This window comes from Crocuta crocuta, unplaced genomic scaffold, assembly GCF_008692635.1.
Source record: "Crocuta crocuta isolate KB4526 unplaced genomic scaffold, BGI_CrCroc_1.0 scaffold367, whole genome shotgun sequence".
Taxonomy (NCBI): domain Eukaryota; kingdom Metazoa; phylum Chordata; class Mammalia; order Carnivora; family Hyaenidae; genus Crocuta; species Crocuta crocuta.
The window spans coordinates 3,807,487-3,830,589 of NW_027527936.1; the positions used below are offsets into that span (position 1 = coordinate 3,807,487).

General features: G+C 53.8%; 1 protein-coding gene across 4 annotated transcripts in view; it reads left to right on the plus strand.

Annotated features, from left to right (window-relative positions):
- ST3GAL3 (ST3 beta-galactoside alpha-2,3-sialyltransferase 3) overlaps positions 1-16,540 on the plus strand; it is a 168,554-nt gene extending 152,014 nt beyond the window's left edge. For 2 of the 4 annotated variants that reach the window (XM_077752045.1, XM_077752046.1), the window contains 3 exons: positions 7,794-7,940; positions 8,137-8,283; positions 15,483-15,649. In XM_077752045.1, coding sequence (XP_077608171.1) covers positions 7,794-7,940; positions 8,137-8,283; positions 15,483-15,572 — 384 coding nt within the window. In that variant the 3' untranslated portion in view covers positions 15,573-15,649. Of the gene's footprint in view, positions 1-7,793; positions 7,941-8,136; positions 8,284-15,482 lie in introns of all 4 variants that reach the window. The other 2 variants (XM_077752047.1, XM_077752048.1) reach the window with 1 other exon arrangement.
- The last annotated feature ends 6,563 nt before the right edge of the window (positions 16,541-23,103 follow it).

Genomic DNA, 23,103 nt, shown 5'->3' on the forward strand with positions numbered 1-23,103 from the left:
GGGGGGGGGGAGGGCACCTGGCTCTCCTCCAGTGTCACCCCTTGCTGTCCAGGCCCATCCTCAGGTGGTAGACCACTGCCAGCTGCTAGAGAGCTCGGAATTTCTTATGCTAGCTGTGGCTAGTCCACTTCCGTCCTCCTGAGGACAGAATCCGCCCCCCTGTGCAGACGCTAAGCCCAAGGGGGGCTCTTTGCAGGGACCAGGAGCAGAAGGTGGGTGTGCAGGCTGGGGGGTCTGCTCACGTGTGCACAACACTTCTCATGGCGTGGGGCAGGGTGGGAGTCGGGGGAGAAGGGAGCCGGGCTGAGGCTGTCTCTCCTCACAGCACCGCGGCCTGGCACACATCTGCAGGAGGCCAGGTTCTTCATTCAAACCTGGGTTCCCAGGTGGCTTTTCACGGGAGAAGGGAATATATTTTTATTTAACAGCTTGATACCTTGATTTATAACTTTTGAATATTTAGAATCTAAAATTCAGACATGTGATACCTGGACTTCCATTTGTAATTTTGTCCCTGGCCCCACAAGTGTTGGGGGTGGCCTGTGTGGATGTGGGGGGCAGGGGCTGCAGGCAGGGCCGGGTGGGCCAAGGACAGACGGTGAAGGGTGTTGTGATGGGTCTCTGGCATAAGGGTCACGTCAAGGAGCTCGAACTTCATCCTGTGGACTAAATAATGGCAGGAGCCAACAAGCTGACTTGTCATCAAACATAAGACATGCGTGACTTTATCGTCATAGCCCCAAAATGCTATGAAGCAGAAACTATTCTTATTTTCTCTACTCTATACAGATGATGATAGTTAAGACTTGGAAAGGACAAGTAATGCAGGCCAGTGACACAGAGTGAGCAGTTAGGGTGTCAGGGTTCAAAAACAGACCTGCAGAGTAATTGGGGCAGCTCGGGCCGCCAGCAGGGGTGGGCTGACGGAGAGTGCGAAGGTGGGAAGCGCATGCTTGCACGGTAGGCCCGTGCAGAAGCCGCAGATGTGGTGGTTGCTTAGTTCCCAGCGATGAGGGAGAGGGCAAGGTCAAGGGAGGTGGAGGACTCAAGTCTGGGCTGTTGGGGAAGAAGAGTGGTAGTGGATCCTCAGGGAAAATAGATTAGATAAGAAAACAAGCCTTTTGGGCCTGGGTTTCTTTAGCAAGGGACTGGACCAGATGCTCTTGAAGGTTTCTTTTTGTATGATTGTAATCCACTTTTTGAGGGTTGGTTGTCTGAAATAGTATAGAATTTGTTCACAAAAGCACATGGTTTATGTCTAGCAGGCCTCCAAGTATTTGTGAATCCGTTGTTCCAGGTTAATCATTGGCTGTGAAGTCTCTGCATCTGTAAATAGCCTTCTTTTCAAGCTCTTCATTTTGCTTCTAGTTCTGCTCCTGTGTCACCTTGCCCTCCCTCCCATCTTATGTGCCATGCATGTGAACAGTTTTGGGTTATGTCTCCTCTGTATTTTAAATAAGCACAGCAGGTATTCTAAACCTCTTTTTGGCTCTTTCTCACATTATAATCATCCTGCCATGTATTGAGGTTTTTGTACACCACACCGTCTTTTCCACTGAGTTACAGACTCCTGTTGGATTAGGAAAACAAAAGCAAAAACCAGACCCACGCTCTGAATTATCCTGACAGGCTGTCTCCGTGGGCAGTGGAAAGCCACTGAACATTCTAGTCCTCCTAAGAACGTGCAGGTCAGATCTGTGCAGGGAAGTAAAGGAAGTAAAGGAATTGAAGATGGAGGTGGGCAGACATGGAGGCTGTTGGGGTGACCCCAAGGAGAGGGGGCAGCCTGTCCCAAGGCAGCAGCAGCCGGAAGCCCGAGTGAGCATACCTGCCCTGTTCTGGGCCGCAGGATGCTAGCCCAAGTTCATCCTCTCTACTCCCAGACCTCTTACTCCCTAAGGGAAAGGGAGGAAGGGACTGCAGGAGGAGACCTGGCCCCGCTTCCCCCACTGCTCTTGGCTGTTGCATCAGTGGGAGACTGGTGGCCGCACACAATGAGCTGGGTCCAGACTTGACTGAGGCAGGGACATTCCTGTAGGGGGTGGGATACAGCCCATAGGTGGCCTTGAGGAGAGGTTTGACCTTTCTGGGGCCACTGTCATGGGCTGGCTCAATAGGCCTCTTTGTTGTGTCCTGTGGGGCAGGGAAATGAGCTGTGAGAGGCCTGGGGCAGGCCTTCTGGGACAAGGCTGAGTTGTGGTGGCCGGCTTGGCAGGGTCACCCAGCCGAGGAAGGCTCCATCGCCCACTGCCCTCCTGCAGGGAACCAGAGGGAAAAGCAGGCTTCCCAGTCTGAACGCACGTATGTCTGTGTACTACTGGCCTGTGTGGCATCCGCTGTTGCCGACTACATCCTCCACTTCCCTCTCCACTGGGAAGGAAGTATCTCCACTTGTGTCCCCGCTTGCGACGCTGGCTCACAAGCATAATAGATGAGACTTACTAAGCTCGTGCTGTGTGCCAAACAAGGTGCTGGATGCTTTTGCAAAGTGCACAGTGTCTCACATAATCCTCACGAGGTCTGGGAAGTAGATCCTGTCATCCCTGTCGGGCATGAGGAAGTTGAAGCTTGAAGAGATTACGCGACTGCCCCAGGTCATGCATGCATCGAATCAGGATGTGAGCCCTGGTTTTCCAGACTCCGAGGCTCCTACTCTTCCACTGCGGCCCTGTCTCTCTCATGGCTCCTCTCGGTCTCCTCTCCAGGGGCCTCTGCTCCTTCCTGCCCCTTCGATGTTGGTGGGGATGGGTTCTCATCCCATTTCACCTGATACCAGGGATTCTTTTTTTTTTTCCTTTCCAAGTTTTATTTAAATTCCAGTTAGTTCGACTAGGTATTTATCCAAAGGATACAAAAATGCTGATTCATAGGGGCACATGCACCCCAATGTTTATAGCAGCGCTATCAACAGTAGCCACATTATGGAAAGAGCCCAAATGTCCATCGACAGATGAATGGATAAAGATGTGGTGTATACTTGCAATGGAATATTACTCAAAAAGAATGAAATGTTGCCATTTGCAACAACGTGGATGGAACTAGAATGTATTATGCTAAGTGAAGTAAATCAGTCAAAGAAAGATAAATATCATATGATTTCACCCATATGTGGAACTTAAGAAATAAAATGGGGGAAGGGAAGGAAAACTAAGATAAAAACAGAGACGGAGGCAAACCATAAGAGATGCTTAAATACAGAGAACAAACTGAGAGTTGCTGGAGGGGTGGTGGGTGGGAGGATGGGCTAAATGGGTGCTGGGCATTAAGAGGGCACTTGTTGGGATGAGCCCTGGGTGTTACATGTAAGTGATGAATCACTGGGTTCTTCTCCTGAAACCAATACTATACTGTACATTAACTACCTTGGATTTACATAATTTTTTTTTTTAAATAAGGGACAGGTGATTATAACTGACCTCAAAAATACCTGTATTATTGACTAAAAGTAAAATAGATAGATCATACATACATACATACATACATAAAAATTCCAGTTAACATACAATGTAAATTTACTTTCAGGAGTAGAATTTAGTGATTCATCACTTACACACAGCACCTGGTTCTCACCACCAGTGCCCTCCTCCTTAATCCCCATCACCTATTAAACCCATCCTGGGGGTGCCTGGGTGGCTCAGTCGGTTAAGCGTCCCACTTTGGCTCAGGTCATGATCTCACGGTTCGTGGGTTTGAGTCCTGCGTCGGGCTCTGTGCTGACAGTTCAGAGCCTGGAGCCTGTCTTCAGATTCTGTGTCTCCCTCTCACTCTGACCCTCCCCTGTTCATGCTGTCTCTATCTCTCTCTCAAAAATAAATAAAACATTTAAATAAATAAAAACCCATCCTGATACCAGAGATTCTTAATCAGAAGTCAGCAGATCCCTTGACTTCGAGGATTCTGTGACCCTCCGCAGTGGTTGCAAAATGTCATGTGTATGTGCCTGTGTATGTTTTTCTGAGAGGAGAAGCCACAGCTTTGATTTTAGGAGACACACTGGTACTTGATATTTTATGGCTGGGGAAACACCGGAATACCCAAATCCTATCTTAGTCTTACTGTTCCAACTTTCCCCGAAATTCCTAAGGAGACTCTGCCTCAGGACAGTGACAGATGGGGAAAAAATAGAGCCACTGACTTGTTCCATGTGCCAGTTCCCGGGGCTCTCATGCAGGGCTCCCTGGGACTTGAGGCCAAGCACAGGCCTCCTTTCCCTTGGGGGGACCTGCATTGTTCCCCCTGAGCAGGGAGCAGAGGCTGAGATCAGGAGCTGGGCCTGTGCTGCCTGGGAGCAAGAAGTCAAAAAGAGAAGGGGTGTGTGTGTGTGTGTGTGTGTGTGTGTGTGTTACTGGTAGCCTTATCCCAATAAATGTGATGCAGTGAGTACGCTCAAACCTAAGTGGCCAGATCAGCTGCTTCTCCTCCCCACTGAAGGTATTGTCAGATTCTCATCGAAAGTTTGAAGTTATAAGCTAATTTCCCTCAGTTTCACATAGTGGTCACCTGTGGGACTTCAGACGCTTCAGAGAAGGTGTCATGGAGAGAGCCAGATTCTGAAGTTGGATCCAGCCAGACTGTTTCCTCACCTCTCTGAGCCCCGTCCCCTCCGTGAAATGGGATGGGGGCACCAGCCAGGCAACCCCTACTCACCCCAGAGCTGCTGGAGGCAGAGGGGAGGTCTCATTCATCCTCACCCCAGGTCCCAGGCTTCCTGAGGTAGGAATGGTAGTGATGATGATAAACAGTGTAGAGAAAGAACACCCATCTTGGCTTTATGACACTCGGCTTTGAGTATTGGCCCGGCCACTTGTGTGACCTTGAGCATGTTGCTTCATCTTGGGATCTCTAGCTGTGAAGTGGGGGAGAACGGAGGAGATATCAATCAAGCAATGTCTGTGAAAACTAGCCAGGAGCCTTGCGCACACCAGCTGTGCCCGTTCCTGGCTCTTCCAAGCAGCCCCTGTGCCCTCTGCTCTTCAGGTGTGGGGGACAGGCATGGGCAGGAACCCCAGGGGGAGAACTGTTGGGGCCTGCCGGGCTCCGCAGAGGGGATGGGGGCCCGGCACAGGCTGGCACCTGCCGTTCCTTTCAGTCCACACCTGGCCCTCCCAGGAGGGGCTCCTCCCCAGGTCTGCATAAGATCTCAGTCATCTCCACACCTGCCTTTCCTACCGGCTCCTGTCACCTCTGCCCTTGGGTCTGTGGGATTCTAAGAAGATAGAACTGAAAGAAACAGGTGACCGAGTAAGCCAGGATGGACCGGAGATATGCAGAATTTAATGTGGATTCCCAGGTTTCTGGTTTGGAAGATGGGTGGAGAGTAGAAGAGAGAACACAGGAGGCAGAGCAGATCTGGGGAAGCCAGAAACCAGGTCCGTGTCCAGCAACAGCAGATTGATTAAATAAGTTACAGTGCATCCTGGTGACACAGTTCTTAGAAAACACACTTTTGATGTGTGTACCATTCAGTTACACGGATGTATCGCTTTAACCAAACCTTTGTTGTAAGCCTCTAGATTTTTTTTTAATAGTTTTTCTCTTTTGTGAATAACACTGTAGTAAACTCCTTTTTCCAAGGGCCTTCACCCTTCTGACTACTTTTAGAAGAGAACTATTGCAGTCATCAGATATAAAAACAACTTGGAAGCTTTTGATACCTATTGTCAGATTGCCTTTTTTGTTTTAAGTTTATTTATTTTGAGAGAGAGCAAGAGCGTGCATGTAAGTGGGGGAGGGGCAGAGAAAGAGGGAGAAAGAGTCCCAAGCAGGCTCAACACTGTCAACACAGAGTCCAGTGTGAGATCTTGCTAACTGCAAGATCATGACCTGAGCTGAAATTAAGAGTCAGCCACCTAACCAACTGAGCCACCCAGGTGCCCCTCACATTGCCTTTTAGAAAAGCTCTACCAATTTTACTCCTATAGCAACACCGGAGAATTCTACCTAGGTGTGCATTCCGCCACAAGCACCAAGATACATACACAGAGACGCATACACATGCATACACATTCTTCAAAGGATAACATATATATATATATACTTTTGGGCTATCTCGTATCACTGAGCTTTGTGTTATACACGAAGATTATTATACATCTATCAGTATCTTAGTAATTGCAAATTCACAGTATATTCTTAATATCTTATTTGTTTCTTTAGAGAATGAGTGGGGGAGGGGCCATAGGGAGAGAATCTCAAGCAGGCTCCAGGCTCAGTGCAGAGCCCGACAGGGGGCTCAATCCCACAACCCAGGGATCATGACCTGAGCTAAAGTCAAGAGTTGGCTGCTCAACCAACTGAGCCACCCAGGCTCCCCTCTAAATATCTAATTTTTAAATTTGGGGGCTGTTTTACCTGTTAAATATATTGGGTGGGTTTTTAGAATCCTTTTAGTAAATTTCAAAAGTCCTATTGGCATTTTTCTTAGACTTCTCTTAAGGCTACATTAATCAGGGAGGGTGTGCCATTGTGTTAATATTCAGCCTTCCAATCTAAAAACATGGCTTATCTCCAACTTTTTTTCAAGGCCTCTTCTTATATCTCTCAATAAAGGATTGTAGTGAGCGGCGCCTGGGTGGCTTAGTCGGTTAAGCGTCCGACTTTNAGGATCGTAGTGAGTTTTTTTTTCATTATACTTCAGTTTATTACTCAGTTTTGGTGTTTTTCCTTAGGATTGTAGATGAGATCTCCTTTGTATTATATCTGGTGACTGTTTCCTGTTGGAGTACAGATCCCATTACTAAGTTATTCTGCGCCTTCTAAGTTTAATTGATTCTTTTCGGTTTTCTAGGCAAAGAACAAACAGCCTGAAATAACAGGTTAGAGTCCATGGCTTGGTAATGCCTCCAGTCTGCAGGGTTACTGTGACTCTCTCCAGAAGTATCTAGAGCCCAGTTGTAAGGGTGGTGAAGGTGGGTGAATGGGTTGAGCCCAAGTTCTTGGGTTCCCTAGGCTGGGGCAGTAGAAGAGCAAGGGGCAAGGGACTGAGGGAGCTCACAAGAAAGCTGACGTGATCTGCTTCAGGGACTAGACCAGGAAGGGCTTGTGTACTGAGAGAGGTAGGGCTGGGAACTGGAGGAAGGGAGAGAGGAGACGAAGGTGTGGCCCTGGAACGGACACTGGGATGTCACGTTTCAGAGCTGATGCCTTTCCCGTATGGGACTGTGCTCCCAGAGATCTCCACTTTGCAGTTAAAGAAACTGAGGTTCAGAGAGCTCGTCACTTGCCTAACGTCACCCGCCGCTAATCAGTGGCATACTGCGTTCAGCTGTGCCTTACTAGCTCACGTTCTGTCCTTATTTTTCAGGTTCACTTTAGAACTGTTGACTGAAAGCAAGGAGAGACAGCAGAAGGGAAAGGAGGCGAGCCCAGCAGAGCAGATAGGAGAGAGAGGGCAGGCTCCTCGTGGGCCTCTCAGCTAGCTGCAAACAGGAGGGGACAGCTGGCCCGCTGGGTCTCCATGCTGATCCAAGAATCCCCTCCGATGGGAACAGCACACCCCAGTGCCCCACACTGTGTGCCCCTGCCCTGCAGTTCACTCTGGGTCCACCATTACACGCTGTGGCCCCACCATGTGCTCATTGTTCTGCCCCACCCACTGTGTGTCTGTCATACCTCCTGTTTCCCCCACCTGCCCCCCCACACACACACCAGGTCATCCCTCTAACGGCGTGTTTATCCCACATGTGCCCACACCTTGTTTCTCGTTTGCCTGCACACACTTGGGGCCCGGCCACGCACGCAGTCCCATTACAAGCTGTGTGCCCAGCTCATGCCCACTTATGCTGTGTCTACAGAGTGCGTCGGATGGCTTCTGGAAATCTGTGGCTACTCGAGTGCCCAAGGAGCCCCCTGAGATCCGCATCCTCAACCCGTATTTCATCCAGGAGGCCGCCTTCACTCTCATCGGACTGCCCTTCAACAATGGCCTCATGGGCCGCGGGGTGAGATAGCAGGGCCCCGGGAGAGGGCAGACGGGAGCTGGGTCAGAGAAGCTGTGGGAGGGAAGGACGGGGAGGTAGGGTGAGGGGCAGAGGGCTTGTTCCTCAGAAATGGAGCTCAGCTCTGGTGAGTGTCCCTAAGGGTCTCAGCCTGACTCGGTCCTCCAGCTGAATTCTACACTTCCTCCCTCCCCTCCAGAACATCCCGACCCTCGGCAGTGTGGCAGTGACCATGGCACTACACGGCTGTGATGAGGTGGCAGTCGCAGGCTTTGGCTACGACATGAGCACTCCCAATGCACCCCTGCACTACTATGAGACCGTGCGAATGGCGGCCATCAAAGAGGTGCCGGGCTGGTTGGGGGGCAGTCCCTGGGCAGGGCCAGCAGAGGGGTGTCCCGGCACAAATGAACAGAAAGGGGTAAGCTGGTCTGGCTGCCCAGAGCTCACAGGAAGGCTCTGCCCTGCCCTTAGCTAAGTTGGCTCCCTGGAGGTCCATCCATGCATTCAGGCCTCTGATCACTGAGCTCTCTGCCCCTGAACCCAGCACCCCTTTCCCCACCCTTCTCCCCAGACTTTCCCTCCGTGGCCCTCTCCCTGCACCTGCCTCATCCTTGCTGTTCCCAACTGCCTTATGCTCATGCTGGCACCAGCCCAGGGCCGTCTTCTCTCCTGCAAGTCCTACCTTCCCCCTGAGGACTTTAGTGCCCCCTCAAACACCCACAGACATTGCCTCTCAGTCCCCCGTACCTCTTCTGCCCTCCCCTGTGAAGGAAAGCGCTGAAGCTCTCCATCGCCCAGCATTGCTTCCCAAGTGATCCCCACGTTCAGTTGCCTTCGTGTTCCAGAAGCATTCCAGGTCTCCTGGGCTGTCAGTCAGCCTATTCCAGTCACATCTCTGCCTTCACATCCAGGGCCTGTGTGAACCCCTCTTACAGTTCCCTCCGCCTCCGCCACTAGCCTTCCACTGATGCCAGCCTAGAACCTGAACATTTTGGGCCAGCACTTGGAGAAGCTTCTCTGCTCCCACAAGGGAGGGGAGGTTGGGGGTGTTGGAGGACACCTCCCATCTGTTCAGATTCTATAAATGTAGGGGTTCCCATCTCAGCCAGCCGTCCTTCCTGCTCACCACCTGTGGGTGCGCCTTTCTCCCACCCCAGAGCCCGGTCCTCCCTGAAAGCCCCCCGCCCTCCTCCTGTCCCACGGGGAAAACTGTCAGCTCCTGCTGGCTCGTGCCCGCTGCCCTCCCCACTCCCTCCCAGCCTGGCTTCCTCCACCACCTGCCATGACTCCCACTAAGGTCACCAGTGACTCACCTCAAGGCTGCCAAATCCAGTGGACACACGTTTCCTGACCTCTCAGCAACACGCTTTATGTTGACTACTCCTTCCTCTTTGAAACTTCTCCTGCTCAGGCTTCCGAGTCAGGGATTTCTGGCGTTCCTCTCATTTGGCTTGCCAGTCTCTCTCATTCGCTCTCTCAGCATCTTTGATTTAAGAGTCAGCATTCGCTAGGGCTCCGTCCTGGACAGCCTTCTCCTCTCCCTGTACACATTCCCCAGGAGATCGACACCCCTATCCATGGCTTCAGTTGCCGTCTATATTGTGTCACGTTCAGGGGTTCACTCAAGCCATTCAAGTAATGGGAAGTTATGGGGAGACTTTAAGAGAGACTTGGGAAACCAGAAACTGCCTTACAGATGGGCCTCCTATTGCCTGGAATGGGGTTCAGGAATGGGGGGCCCACGTCGGGTCCAGCACAGCTCCAGAACTGTCTGACCCCATCCCCCTCAGCAGTGGCTGATTGCCAGGAGCCTGTTGGTCTTTCCATCTGTCTGTCTTCATGTATCTTCTTGCTTTTTCTGTGCCCTGCCAGCACCCACCCTGAACCACTGGCACAGCTTTTACCCATCTCCTGGCTTCTCTTCCCTCGCATCTGTGCTCTTTTACATACTCCCTTTATGTAAACTTTGTGTCAAAGTGGCAGGCAGGCAGCGAAAGGCTGTAGACACGGGCTGTAGCCGGGTCACTCAGGACTTTCTGTGCCACAGTGAGGAGCTTGGACTCTACTCCGAAGGCCAGAAGGAGCCATGGAAGGATTTTAGGCTGTAGATTAGCATGTAGTAGGCCACTGCGCCTGCTGCATGAAATAGAGTAGCACAGACTTCAGTACAGGGAACAAACTGAGGGTTGCTGGAGGGGAGAAGGCGGGGGGATGGGCTAAATAGGTGATGGGCATTAAGGACGGCACTTGCTGGGATGAGCCCTGGGTGTTATATGTAAGTGATAATCACTGGATTCTACTCCTGAAACTGATACTACACTTACGTTAACTAACTTGAATTTAAATAAGTTAAGTAAAAAACAACAACAGAGGGCACTAGGCGGAGGCTGTCACAGCAGTCTCGGCAAGAAATGAAGACTCCGGACCAGGAACTGTTCCGTGTCGATGAGAAGACAGAGAAAGACCCAGAATTTTAAATCGGCAGGGCCCAGGCTTGCCTCCATGCAGGAAGGAAGGAGAAGGGACAGCACCTTCCCTGAAAAGCCCTCTGGTGGAGACTGTTCCCTTTCTTCCAGGTGCCAGATCTCCATTTTTAGTCCAAACCGCCCCCGCCCAACCCCGCTATTCTGCCAACCGGGCTGGCTTGAGGCTTACGGTGTCTGCTGCACCCCCTTCATGCAGGGCGCTAAGGAGTTTGAGCCATGACAGCAAATGGCCTGGGTTCAGAGCCTGGCTCTGTGCTTTCCTTTCCTTACCAATAAAAAGGGTAATAATGATCGCATCTACCCCCTTGGGGAAGATTAGATGTGATAATGCTTTATTTAAATTAAAAAAAAAAAAAGGGCCTGGCACAGAGTAAGTACTCATAAATGTCAGCCAGTGGTACTAATATTAATGTTTTACCCCTGCTTCTCACTGTAACCTTCCAGCGTCCGGGACGAGGATGCCCTGGAAATGCCAGTGCCTGGGTTTAGGGCCCGGCCATCACCTTGAGTGTCCCAAGTAGGCAAGTGACCCATGCAACAGCCTGGCCCCACCACTGCTTCCCCTTCACTTGGCCGATGGCCCCATTCTCCAGGCCCAGCGGAAGTGTGCGGGCTGGGGAGGCCAGCGGAGCAAGGATTGCATGCTGGGGGATGTGCATGGGATGTCAGAGGAGGTCAGAGAGGAGAAAAGTGAAAGGACAGAAGCCATAGGAAGGTACAGGGTCGCGGGTACCAAGGGAGCAGCGTTCGGGGACCATCTGCTGTGTGGGGAGCTGTCGAGAAGTCCAACAAGATGAGGACTGGGAAATCGCCAGTGACGGCACCAGTGAGGGGCCCCGTGGACGGTGGAGGGAGCGGCTTCAAAGGCCGGTGGCCAGGAGCTAGACTGCCAGCTGAGCGGTGGGTAAAGGCGGTACAGAGAGGACAGAGCAGCAGACATGGTGCACAGGACGTGCTCCTGGGGAGTGTGAACGAGGAGGAAGAGAAGGGCAGAGCAGCAGCTCGCCCGAGGCTAAAGCGGCCCACAGAGGACTGTGCCACACAGCAGGGAGACTCGGTCTGGAAATGTCCTTTTCCAGGCAGCCGCCTGTTCAGATAGAAGGCTGGCATGGACAGGATTGCCCAGCGACCCGACAGAGTAGGACGTACAGGTGGTCAGGGCAGCACTGGCATTTAATGACTGGGGGAAGGACAGGGAGCCAGAGAGGAAGGCAGAAGAGGGGCTGTCAGAAAGACAGCTGCATCCAGAATCAGGGGGTCTGCCGAGGCTGGGGACCCAGGACCACCAGAGTTCTGCCTCAGCCCATACACAGTATAGACAACACAGCGCTGACAGCTCAGGTGGGCTCCTGTGCCGTCTGTACAGAAGGGAGAATGAGGAGGCATTGCCTAGTCCGAGAGAGCTACACCCCAGGGCCAGCCTTTTAGTTTGTGATTTCATTATGGACACTGTCTAATGTGTTCATAAATACAGAGAATAATGAACTGTCAAGCACCCATCACCCACGTCCCTCAGTGATCGACACATAGCCAGTGTTTCATCCGTTCTTCCTTTCATGCGCCTCTCCTCGCTGATTATTTGGAAACAAGTCTCTGATATCGTATTGTTCCAGCCATGAATATTTCAGTTAACTTTCTCTAAAAGATAAGAGCTTTTTGAAAATTACCACAATACCACTATCACACCTAAAAAAATTAATAGTCTCTTAATGTCATAAAAAAATGTCCAGTCTTGGGTCATCTGGCTGGCTTAGTCAGAAGAGCATGCGACCCTTGGTCTCGGGTTTGTGAGTGTGAGCCCCACAATGCATGTAGAGATTACCACAAAAAAAATAATAAACTTAAAAAAATGTGCAGTCTTCCACTGAACTTTCAAACATTGGTGATTCCCAGTGGGTGTTCTTGAAACTAGCCCATCAGATTGATTGCTTCCTGCTGGGGGTGTTGGAGGGGATGCATAAGTAAAGAGCAGCGTAAGTTTCTACATTTGTTCAGATCCTGGCCCTGCCATTCCTCTAAGCCTCCGTTTCCTTCCTTCCTTCCTTCTTTCCTTCCTTCCTTCCTTCCTTCCTNGGGGCCCCGTGGACGGTGGAGGGAGCGGCTTCAAAGGCCGGTGGCCAGGAGCTAGACTGCCAGCTGAGCGGTGGGTAAAGGCGGTACAGAGAGGACAGAGCAGCAGACATGGTGCACAGGACGTGCTCCTGGGGAGTGTGAACGAGGAGGAAGAGAAGGGCAGAGCAGCAGCTCGCCCGAGGCTAAAGCGGCCCACAGAGGACTGTGCCACACAGCAGGGAGACTCGGTCTGGAAATGTCCTTTTGTGAGTTGTGAGCGCAGCCGCCTGTTCAGATAGAAGGCTGGCATGGACAGGATTGCCCAGCGACCCGACAGAGTAGGACGTACAGGTGGTCAGGGCAGCACTGGCATTTAATGACTGGGGGAAGGACAGGGAGCCAGAGAGGAAGGCAGAAGAGGGGCTGTCAGAAAGACAGCTGCATCCAGAATCAGGGGGTCTGCCGAGGCTGGGGACCCAGGACCACCAGAGTTCTGCCTCAGCCCATACACAGTATAGACAACACAGCGCTGACAGCTCAGGTGGGCTCCTGTGCCGTCTGTACAGAAGGGAGAATGAGGAGGCATTGCCTAGTCCGAGAGAGCTACACCCCAGGGCCAGCCTTTTAGTTTGTGATTTCATTATGGACACTGTCTAATGTGTTCATAAATACAGAGAATAATGAACTGTCAAGCACCCATCACCCACGTCCCTCAGTGATCGACACATAGCCAGTGTTTCATCCGTTCTTCCTTTCATGCGCCTCTCCTCGCTGATTATTTGGAAACAAGTCTCTGATATCGTATTGTTCCAGCCATGAATATTTCAGTTAACTTTCTCTAAAAGATAAGAGCTTTTTGAAAATTACCACAATACCACTATCACACCTAAAAAAATTAATAGTCTCTTAATGTCATAAAAAAATGTCCAGTCTTGGGTCATCTGGCTGGCTTAGTCAGAAGAGCATGCGACCCTTGGTCTCGGGTTTGTGAGTGTGAGCCCCACAATGCATGTAGAGATTACCACAAAAAAAATAATAAACTTAAAAAAATGTGCAGTCTTCCACTGAACTTTCAAACATTGGTGATTCCCAGTGGGTGTTCTTGAAACTAGCCCATCAGATTGATTGCTTCCTGCTGGGGGTGTTGGAGGGGATGCATAAGTAAAGAGCAGCGTAAGTTTCTACATTTGTTCAGATCCTGGCCCTGCCATTCCTCTAAGCCTCCGTTTCCTTCCTTCCTTCCTTCCTTCCTTCCTTCCTCCCTCTTTTCTTTCTTTCTTTTCTTTCTTTCTTTTTCTTTCTTTCTTTCTTCCTTCCTTCCTTCCTTCTTTCCTCCCTCCCTTCCTTCCTTCTTTCCTCCCTCCCTCCCTCCCTTTCTTTCTTAGAGAGACAGCACAAGCAGGGAAAGGGCAGAGAGGAGAGACAGAATCCCAAGCAGGCTCCATTCCATCAACGCAGAGCCCGATGTGGGGCTTGAACTCCCAAACTGTGAGCTCATGACCTATTCTGGGATCCAGAGTTGGACACTCAGACGCTTAAGCAGCTGCACCATCTAGGTGCTCCTAAGCTTACCACAAAATCTAATTTCATTCAGTATATGTTTATTGAACACCTACTCTGTGCCAAACAGTCCCTGCCTTCAACGGGAGAGTATGCCAGATCAACTCTTCAAGGAATGAGGGCAAATCATGCTGGGAGTCTGCAACAAGGAGGGGCAACTCACAGACAGCAGAGTGTAATGACGGAGCCTCAAGGGAGCCAGAGGTTTTAGGGAGTTTGTAGGGACAGTTGTGTAAATGGACCAATAGAGAGAGGAAGGCTCTGCAGACCTTCAGGTGCCATGGAGCGTGGAGTGGGGGAGAGGAAAACAGTCCCCACTTGAGATGTGTCTGAGGGACACTGTCCTTAGGGACAGCTGGGTTTATGGTTAGCACAGGAAGCTGAGGGGGAGGGGCACCTGGGTGGCTCAGTCAGTTGTGTGTCTGACTTCAGCTCAGGTCATGATCTTTTGGTTCATGAGTTTGAGCCTTGCAATCAGCTCTGCGCTGACAGCTCAGAGCCTGGAGCCTGCTTCAGATTCTGTGTCTCCCTCTCTCTCTGTCCCTCCCCCACTCACACTCTCTCTCAAAAATAAATAAACATTTTTTAAAAATTAAAAAAAAAAGAAGTGGAAGGAGATGCTCAGAGGATATAGGGAATTTTGCCTGAGTTTCAGATTAAAAAGAAATGGCCGGCTGGAGAAAGCTGACTGAATGGGAACAGGGACAGGACAGAGTTCTGCATCCTTAGCATCAGTAAACAGTGCTTGTTAACATCGCTGTGAGGCTCAGTGCTGACCCACATAGCAGAGCAGTCAGGTGGGTACAAACTATGAAGAGGCTGTCCACTCTCACTGAGTCAGTCAGTCAGCCCTTTATCATTTTCTGAGAGACTTAGCCATCAGAGCCTCCTGGTGGGAGTACGGGGGACCCGAAAGAGCCCGAGCCTGGGTGCAGTCTTCCCCCAGGAAAGCCCCAGAAGGCGGCATCTTCCCTATAATTCCCACATTAACAGTAAGGTGAACCTCTTGTCCTCAGGCCCCCTGGCTCCTCTGATCTGAGAGGCAGGATTTCATCAGCTGCCCCCAGGCCTGGAGACCGGATTGCATCAGGCCAGAGAATGACTAAGCCACCCCACGCGGTTCTCTTTCCAGCAGGGCCCACCCGCCAGGCCTGGGCCAGATCTAAGTGACTCACATTGCCTATCCTCAGGGTGCCTAGGACCTAGGTGCCCTGGACATACAGCCAGACAAGGAGGTGCTGAAGTCTGTGGGAGTAAGGTTGGAAGGCCTACATCCAAGACTTGGAAGAAGAGAAGAGGCAGAGTTCTCCCAGGGTGGGGGTGGGGGGAAGGTGAGCTGTGGCACTTCTAGAGCAGGTTTCCCATAGTCACAGGGCACGGGAGGGTGGTGGTCAGAAGAGGGCACCGAGCTCAACGTATCACGTCTCCATGTCTTTCCTCCCAGTCCTGGACGCACAATATCCAGCGAGAGAAAGAGTTTCTGCGGAAGCTGGTGAAAGCACGGGTCATCACCGACCTAACCAGTGGCATCTGAGGGGAGCCCAGCACATGGCCACAGAGGTCCTGGCGCCGCCAAGAGCGAGCAGCAGCCACCGCCACCTGCCCACTTCATCGGCCATGGTCTAGCTCTGCCTGAAAGGCACAGGAGTCTTTAGACCCAGAGAAGGACAGTGCCAAGTGGCCCCAGGGGTGGCAAGGCCTTGGCAGGGCAGCCAGAGCTGTGTCTGCCCAGAGGCCGGCTTCAGAGACCAGCACTTGGCCTCATTCTCAGCCTGGGTCCTTGAAGCCAGAGGGCCAGGAGGCCACCAGCCGTGCCCAGCAGGCACAGCATGCAGGAGGTGGACGCCAGGCAGCAGGGCTGCTGCTAGAATCATTTCTCCAATCAGTGTTTGGTGTATTATCATTTTGTGAATTTGGGTTGGGGGGGAGGGGAGGGATAATTTATTTTTAAATAAGGTTGGAGATGTCAACTTTGGTCCACTCGCCATGCAGAAAGAGGCCCGCTGGGAGCCCATCAGGTCGTGGTACCAGTGGGCTCCCTATAGAGTAGGGGCGCCATGACTAGCCTGGGCCCTGCTCGGGACTACAGGGGAGGTGGGCAGGATCTCATGCCAGCCCTCTACAGCTCATGGCACTGTTGGCCTTTCTTAAGGAGAAGATGGGGTATTCCCATTCACCAGCCCCTAACGACCCCAACAGGGAAACCCTGGAGCCATCATGTAAGCCAACAAGACAGCCCCTGGGTTAAGCAGAAAGAACTACGGAGCTCGGGAGATGGGGCCTGGCCCAACGTGATAGGAATAGCCCCCCTCCCCAGCTGCAGCTGATCCACAGGACAGCGCCCCAGCCTGGACTGACCAACCGGCAGCTGTTCTGGACTTCAGCAATGAGACTGCCAGGTCCTTGGGCTCTGCCTTTAGCTTGGACCAGAGGGAAGTGAGGCTCGAGGACCTTACCCAGGCTGTGGCAGCCATCCTGGAAGCAATAAAGCTCTTCCCTGAATCTGGCCTCCTCTTATTTTCTCGGACTTTCCTGAAAGAGGCAGGAACCTGGGGCCTCAGCAACTATCTTAAACTCAAGGGCCATCTCTCTAGCCCACAGATTCCTGGGTCTCTTTCCCTTCTCGTGTCACCTGCTGGACCCAGGTAGCCACCTAGGTGCCTCCTCAAGCCCCTCCCACCCCAGACAGTCCTACACCCTCTTTGCCTTAAGAGAAGCAGACCAAAGGTATAAGGGCATGCCCCAGAGTCTGCCCTGGTCCTCCTAAAGAGCCACTGAAGTCCACAGCCTTAGGATGGCACCTCTGGGTACCCAGAGCCCCAGTTCTGCAAGCAGGGACAGAGATTGCTACAGGTGAAGGAAAGGTCTATACTGAGCCTCTGACACAGGCTCAAAGACCTTACCTGCTCCTGGAGCCCCCTGGCTGAGCTCTGGAGAGAGTATGTCCCACCCCAACCCAGAGCACAAAGGCTCACCTCTCCCCACAAGGAACAGGAAGGCACAATGCACTCTAGGCACCCTCAGGTGAACATTAGAAACGATATCCCCACCCCCACCCACTTAGAGCGCTAGAATCTGATCCCTCCCTTTCCAGCAGCCCTGGGCAGGCCTGAGAATGGGACAAACATAAACCTGCATCTGAAGCCATGGAGGGAGCTTCCAGCCAGAGGTGTCATTACGGCAGTAAGTGAGGCTGGCGGCCCCCTCACCTCTCACCTGCCATCCCACGCCAAGCATCCTTGCCATCCCAAGGACCACTGGCTTCCCACTTGCCCCCTTCCTACCATGGCTTGTCCTCAGGCAGAAGCCTCCTCAGCTGAGGGGAAAGCAAGACTGAATGAGAGACAGGCACACCCAGAACTCTCTTGGGATTGTGCTGGAAACTGGGCACAACTCCAGGGCACATCATATTCTATGGGAATGGCGCCCCCTGGAGTTGTACAGAGATAGGCCACATGCCTACAAGAGGCAGCCACGGCTGATAAAGCCCCAGGTTGCTGGAGGCAGCAAAAAGAGGAGCTACTCACTGCTCGGCCCCCTGTCCTACCGGGGTCCAGTCAAGCCTGCAGACAGCCACCACCAGCTCTCTGTGGTCTGGCTTCCCCTGCACAGAAACTGCTCTCACAAAAGCTGTGGTTCTCAGCCCTGACCATGTGCCAGAATAACCTGTGCAGATTGGGAAAACTGCACATGCCCACCCCAAGATTCGGATTCAGGTCTGGGGTGGAGCCCGGAGGTGGGTGGTTTTAAAAGGTCCACGGGTGGTTCTGATGCATAGTCAAGGTACAGCTGGTCCGCACACGTCCCCTAAGCACTTTCATCCCCACCCATGGCTTCCAGTTGTCAGTTGGTCAACAATTCCCAAATTGCCATCCCCACCCCAGCTCTCTCCATGTTGCTGCAGGCTACGGATTCAGCTACTTCCTGAACATTGCCATCGGGGTAATCCACACGTCTGACACAGAACTCATGAGCTCCTGTCCCCCACCAGCCCCTCCTCCGGGGAGCCCCAGCTGCCAGCATGCATCATCTCCACTTGGTTACCCAGGCCAAAGGCATACCTTGGTCTGTCCTACCTCTCCACCTCATCCAATTGGGCGCCAATGTGATTTTCAAGAAGCTGTGCTCCTGAAAGGGCCTTGCAGCCCTCCGCCAGCCCCACATCCCTGCCTCAGACTCCTCTGTCCCCAGCAGCCTCCTCCCATATCCTCAGACCATCCACCCCACTGCGGCCAGTCACTGAAATGCATGTCTGGTCACGCCATTCTCCTCCTGCCTGAAACCCCTCAGTGGTCCCCAGTGCCACCGGGGTAAAGTCCAGACTCTAGTATGACACACAGCATCTGGCCTTTCCTTACCTCTACCCATGTTACTCACTCAACCTCCACCCCACCTGCTAAATTGCCGTAATTAGGCACTTGAAATACTACCCTCCCGCTGCTGCCTCAAAGCCTCAGCGCATGTTTCCCCTCCGTGACCCTCCCTTCTCCAGCCCGGGCACACGCACCCACCGGCACTGTCCTGGCGATGCCGGGCTGGGCAGCGGCGTCCGCGGGTCTGTCTGCACTCCAAGCCCCAGGCGGCGGGGACGGCTGGAGGTGGGGTCCGGCCTCCAGGAAGCCCCGCGCAGCGCCTCACCAACCTGAGTCCCGTGGGTCCGCTGGGAGAAGCAGCTAGCTGTGGGCCGGACAGCAGGGAGCGGTCACTGCGGGCCGGCCAGCCGGGACCCCAGAGACCACATGGACTGCAGGGCCTGCGGGCCGAGGCTAGGAATGGCCTGTCCCCTCCCTCCCCGCCCTCAGCCCAGCCTCCCAACTCCCTACTTCGCGTGTCTACAAACTCTGAACACCCAGTTCCCGCGCCTCTCCGCCGCCTGGGTTCTCCGCTCTGCGTCCCAGGGTCCCCTCCCAAGTCTCCTCCTCCAAAGCTCGGGGGGCCTAGGGTAGCTGGGGAGGGCGGGGGGACTCGATCCCTGCAGGTGGAGCGGCCAGGTGAGCCCTGAAAGGTGGGGTTGGGCGGGGGCGCTCCGGGCCCCACCCCGGGATCCGGTGACGCCGGGGCTGGAATTTGACACCGGATGGCGGCGGGCATGAGGCTGCTGAGGGATGGAGTTGGGCCCGGCCCCCAGACACGGCTCAGGGGCTCGGCCAGCAGCAGGTCCCTCGGGCCCGGCCCTCACCGCGTCCCGGACCCAGAGCCCTGCACCTCGGTAAGCCGACCTGTTGGCCCTCCCCTGTCCCAACCCTGGGGCTGGGGGGAGCGGGCAGGCTAGTTCCCCTCCACTCCTTTCTCACATTCTCCCTCTCCTGGGCCCTAGGCACAGCCCTCCGCCCCTCCCAGCCCCCTCAGTCCCCCTGTCTGCTGGTCGGACTGCCCCAGCCCGCTGTAATGTGAGGCTCCTGCTGCCGCTGCAGGGCGCAGACTGGCTGCCAAGGCCACGCTTTTGGCTAAAAGACGCGCTGCCAGGTGCACAGCCCTGGGCATGAGGCTTTTAAGCTGTGGGGGAAAGCCCAGGAAAGGTGCCTAGAAGAACACGGAGCAGGACCCGTGTGGTGAGTATCTGGCTGGCAGAAGGGGGTGCAAGGACTGGAGGACCACCAAGTGGCCCCAGACTGTCAGGAGGGAGACTGGACATGCCCTGCCCTCAAGAGACCTGCTCCTGAGCTCCCCCTAGTGCAGGGGGCCACTAAGGCTGCCTGGCCCAGCTTTCCCTCCATCAGTGACAACACTCACTGGCCTGGCCCCTCAAAGCCCTATTCGGTTAGCCGAGCACACCTGGCCCTGGAGGACCACCACACTGGTAAGGCCTGGGGAGGTCTGGCCCACAGGTATGTAGATGTTCTGTGGGCTATGGGGTGGGGGTGGAAGGTGACAGCTGGGACCCAAGGACAGACCTGCTAGTGAGGGCTCCAGGGCCCCAGAGAGGTATTTGGGAATGCCAGCCAATGTGGGTTCACCAAAGGGTGGTGGGGCTCAGAAAGGCTGGCTGGGCTCAGGAAGGATGGCTCGTGGGGGGAACTTATAAGAGCAGGGCCAGGCTGCCAGACCTACAGGAGGCTGGAAGGGGGACGGACCTGGACCAGCTCTCAGAGACCCGGTTGAAGTGGAGGCCTGACTGGTCCTTTGGGGAATTGCTCAGGCCTGAGTCTATTTGAGCGTAAGGAAGAGCCCATCCACCCTTTGAGTCAGCAGGCTTGGCAATGCTGCCCCCTGGTGACCATAGGGAGCCATGCCCAAGCCCTATGTTAGAGGGCCCATCAGCCCACCTCATGGGCTGGCTCTTGAGGGCCATCTGTGGCCAAAAGAGAGAACTCTGGTAGTTCGAGGTCCAGACTGAGATGTGAGAGGAGCAAGGTACAGCAGCGCTGGGTGGGCAACACAGGCTGAGGCCTGGGCCTCGCTAACATCAGTGAGGTCAACAGCAAGCAGCCTAATGCTTCTCTAGGCCATAGCATCCTGCTCTGTGACACGGAGAAAAAGCTCCCTATTCCCTTCCCCAGCTGCTCCTGGAAGCTCCAGCCCTGCAGCACAGAGCAGGAAGGTCCCGAGGAAAGAGGCCTTGTGACGTTAGACAGTCGCTGAGCTTCTCTGAGCCTTATTTGCTCAGGTGGAACATGAGGATTATGCCATCTACTTCATGGAGTTGTGAGAACTGAAAGAAGGAACAGGTGCAAAGCATCAACATGTAGTTCGGTGCTCAGTGTAGTTGCTTCTCCTCCTGGGTTGGGTCCAGCTTTCCAAGCCCTGTGTTCCTGGCCCGGAGACACTGAAGGGGAGCGGTGGCCTGCCCTCAATGTTCGGAGCTGCCTCAAAGGAAGGGGTTGGGGGTGGGGGCGGGAACAGGTCAACTACAGCTGATGGGGGCTCCTGGTATTGACAGAGATGGAGCCCGGACGTGAAGGCCCTTCTGTGCTGCCCCACTGGCCGCAGCCGAGGCGGCAGGTGAGTGGTTCTCCCAGTGATGCCACCCGGTATTGAGGAAAGGTGGTCTGATTGGAGAGGGAGTTCATGGCTTGGCCTCGGCAGGCGTGGCGTGGAAGGGGAAATGGTCAAGGAGGGACCAGGAGTAAGGAGGAAAGTCAGCGTCCTCAGCTGATCTCTCCCCTGGGCAGCGGACCCGTTCTCCTCCTATCTAAACCCTTCCGGAGCTCCGCCGATTCAGCTAAGCACCCATCCGTGTCTCTGATCCCTGGTGTCCCAGTCCGTGCCCGAACTCCCTCCGCCCGAAGCTGACCTCGGTGCCCGCTGCCTCCCTGAGGCTCCACTTTTCTCTCCGCGCAGTCTGCCCTGTGGCCAACCCTGGCCGCTCTGGCCCTGCTGAGCAGTGTCGCCGAGGCTTCCCTGGGTCCCGCNGGTCTCTTTCATGGACGTCAACAGCACCTGGAGGACCGTGGACCGCCTCTCCGCCACTGCCTGCGGCTGCCTGGGCTGAGACCCCATTCCAGGGGGGTGCGGACGAAACCCTTACCCGCGGATCCTCGAACCCAGGGCCTTCTCGCAGGAGCCCGCGGGCCGGGGGGTGGGGGACCCTCGGCCAGAGATGGGGGCCTCCGCCGGCTGACTGATGGCCATCAGCCCTGGAGAGATGGAAGGACGACTGACCTGCGGCCCCCAGGGTCCTCGCCCTGCGAGTCCCAGCCCTGCAGACAGCAGACACCTCAGCTGTGGGGCCCTTAGGACCCACTTCTCACAGACTCTGGCTCTGACTAGGCCACCGACCCAGGACTCCCCCTCTGGAGAACCCAGCAGCGTCTGGGGTCCCAGCCTCAGCCCAGGTCCTGGGGGGTATGGAATTGGAGGAGACACATTGCTGACCCGGGCCTGTACTCATTCGTGGTTGCTGGACCCCTATTTATTATTCCTAAATTATTTATTTACTTCTGTGATTTGTCATGTGCTTTCCTGGGCAGTGGGGCTGGATGGGTAAAGGCAGCTGGATGGAGATCATGCCCTGGCCGCCCCACTCACTTCAGGCTGACTCAGCAATCACAGGCCTGGCCTGGGTCTCTCATTGCTTGCCCCCACCCAGCAGCTCTAGAACACAGGCAGAGTGGGTGGCAAAGGTGTGTTCGCCAGTCCTGAGAGGCCAGCTCACACCGCTCTGCACAGTCCCCGGCACTTGGGACCTGGAGTTACCGGTGGAGAAAACCCTACCCCTGTGACATTAGGCATCCTGGGGGCTTCAATGTGTAACACACAGAGAACCATACATTGCCCCACCCCACCGTCACTAATCTGTCCTACTCTGACAAGTGCACACACTGCCTCTGCTTGTAGATAATGCAGCATGGGGAGCTCACTACCCACATTCCATGAAGCAAACCAGGGCAAAAGAGCATCAGAAAAGGCTGAAGGAAGAAGGTGCAGCAGGAGGCAGGCTTGGGGGAATGGAGCAGAGCGCATCAAGGGATAAGAGGGCAGGAAAGAACTGAGGTTCCCCCTGGCCAGAGGGACCTGCATTCTGAGTGATAAACAAAGATATTCATTTATTCACTCAACAAATACTTATTAACTACCTATTATATGTCAGACACTAGGTAGACACCAGTGATACAGAAGTGAAAGGGCCATGATCCCTGCCTGCCCTTAAGCTTAAATCGGGAGAGACAGACAATAAATAATTACTTAAATAATTATTTTTTAAGTTCAATTTGGCAAATAGTATGAAAAAGGACAAGGAGCTAAGTGGTATACGTTTTCATCTGGAAGGAGGGTGAGGTTAGTGCTGACCCTGGCCTTCCACAGTGTCCGAGTCATCCTAAAAGTCCGTGCAATCCTGAGCTTTCCTGCATGTCCTGTGAAACCCTGTTTCCTGGGTCCTGTGAATTTGTCCAATATGATGTTCTTTGGAAATAAGACATGCATTTGGAAAGGATGCTGAGTCTGGGAAGCCATAGGACATCCAGAGGGACTGTCGGGAGGAAGGGCTACGCTGGTCTGGAGCTGAGGAGGGAGGCCTGGGCTGGAGATGGATTTGGCAGCTGTGAGGACAAGGGCAGTAGCCGCAGCCAGGGGTGCATGAGAGCACCATGACAGTGAGCCCGCTGAGGCTGGGAACGCACCCC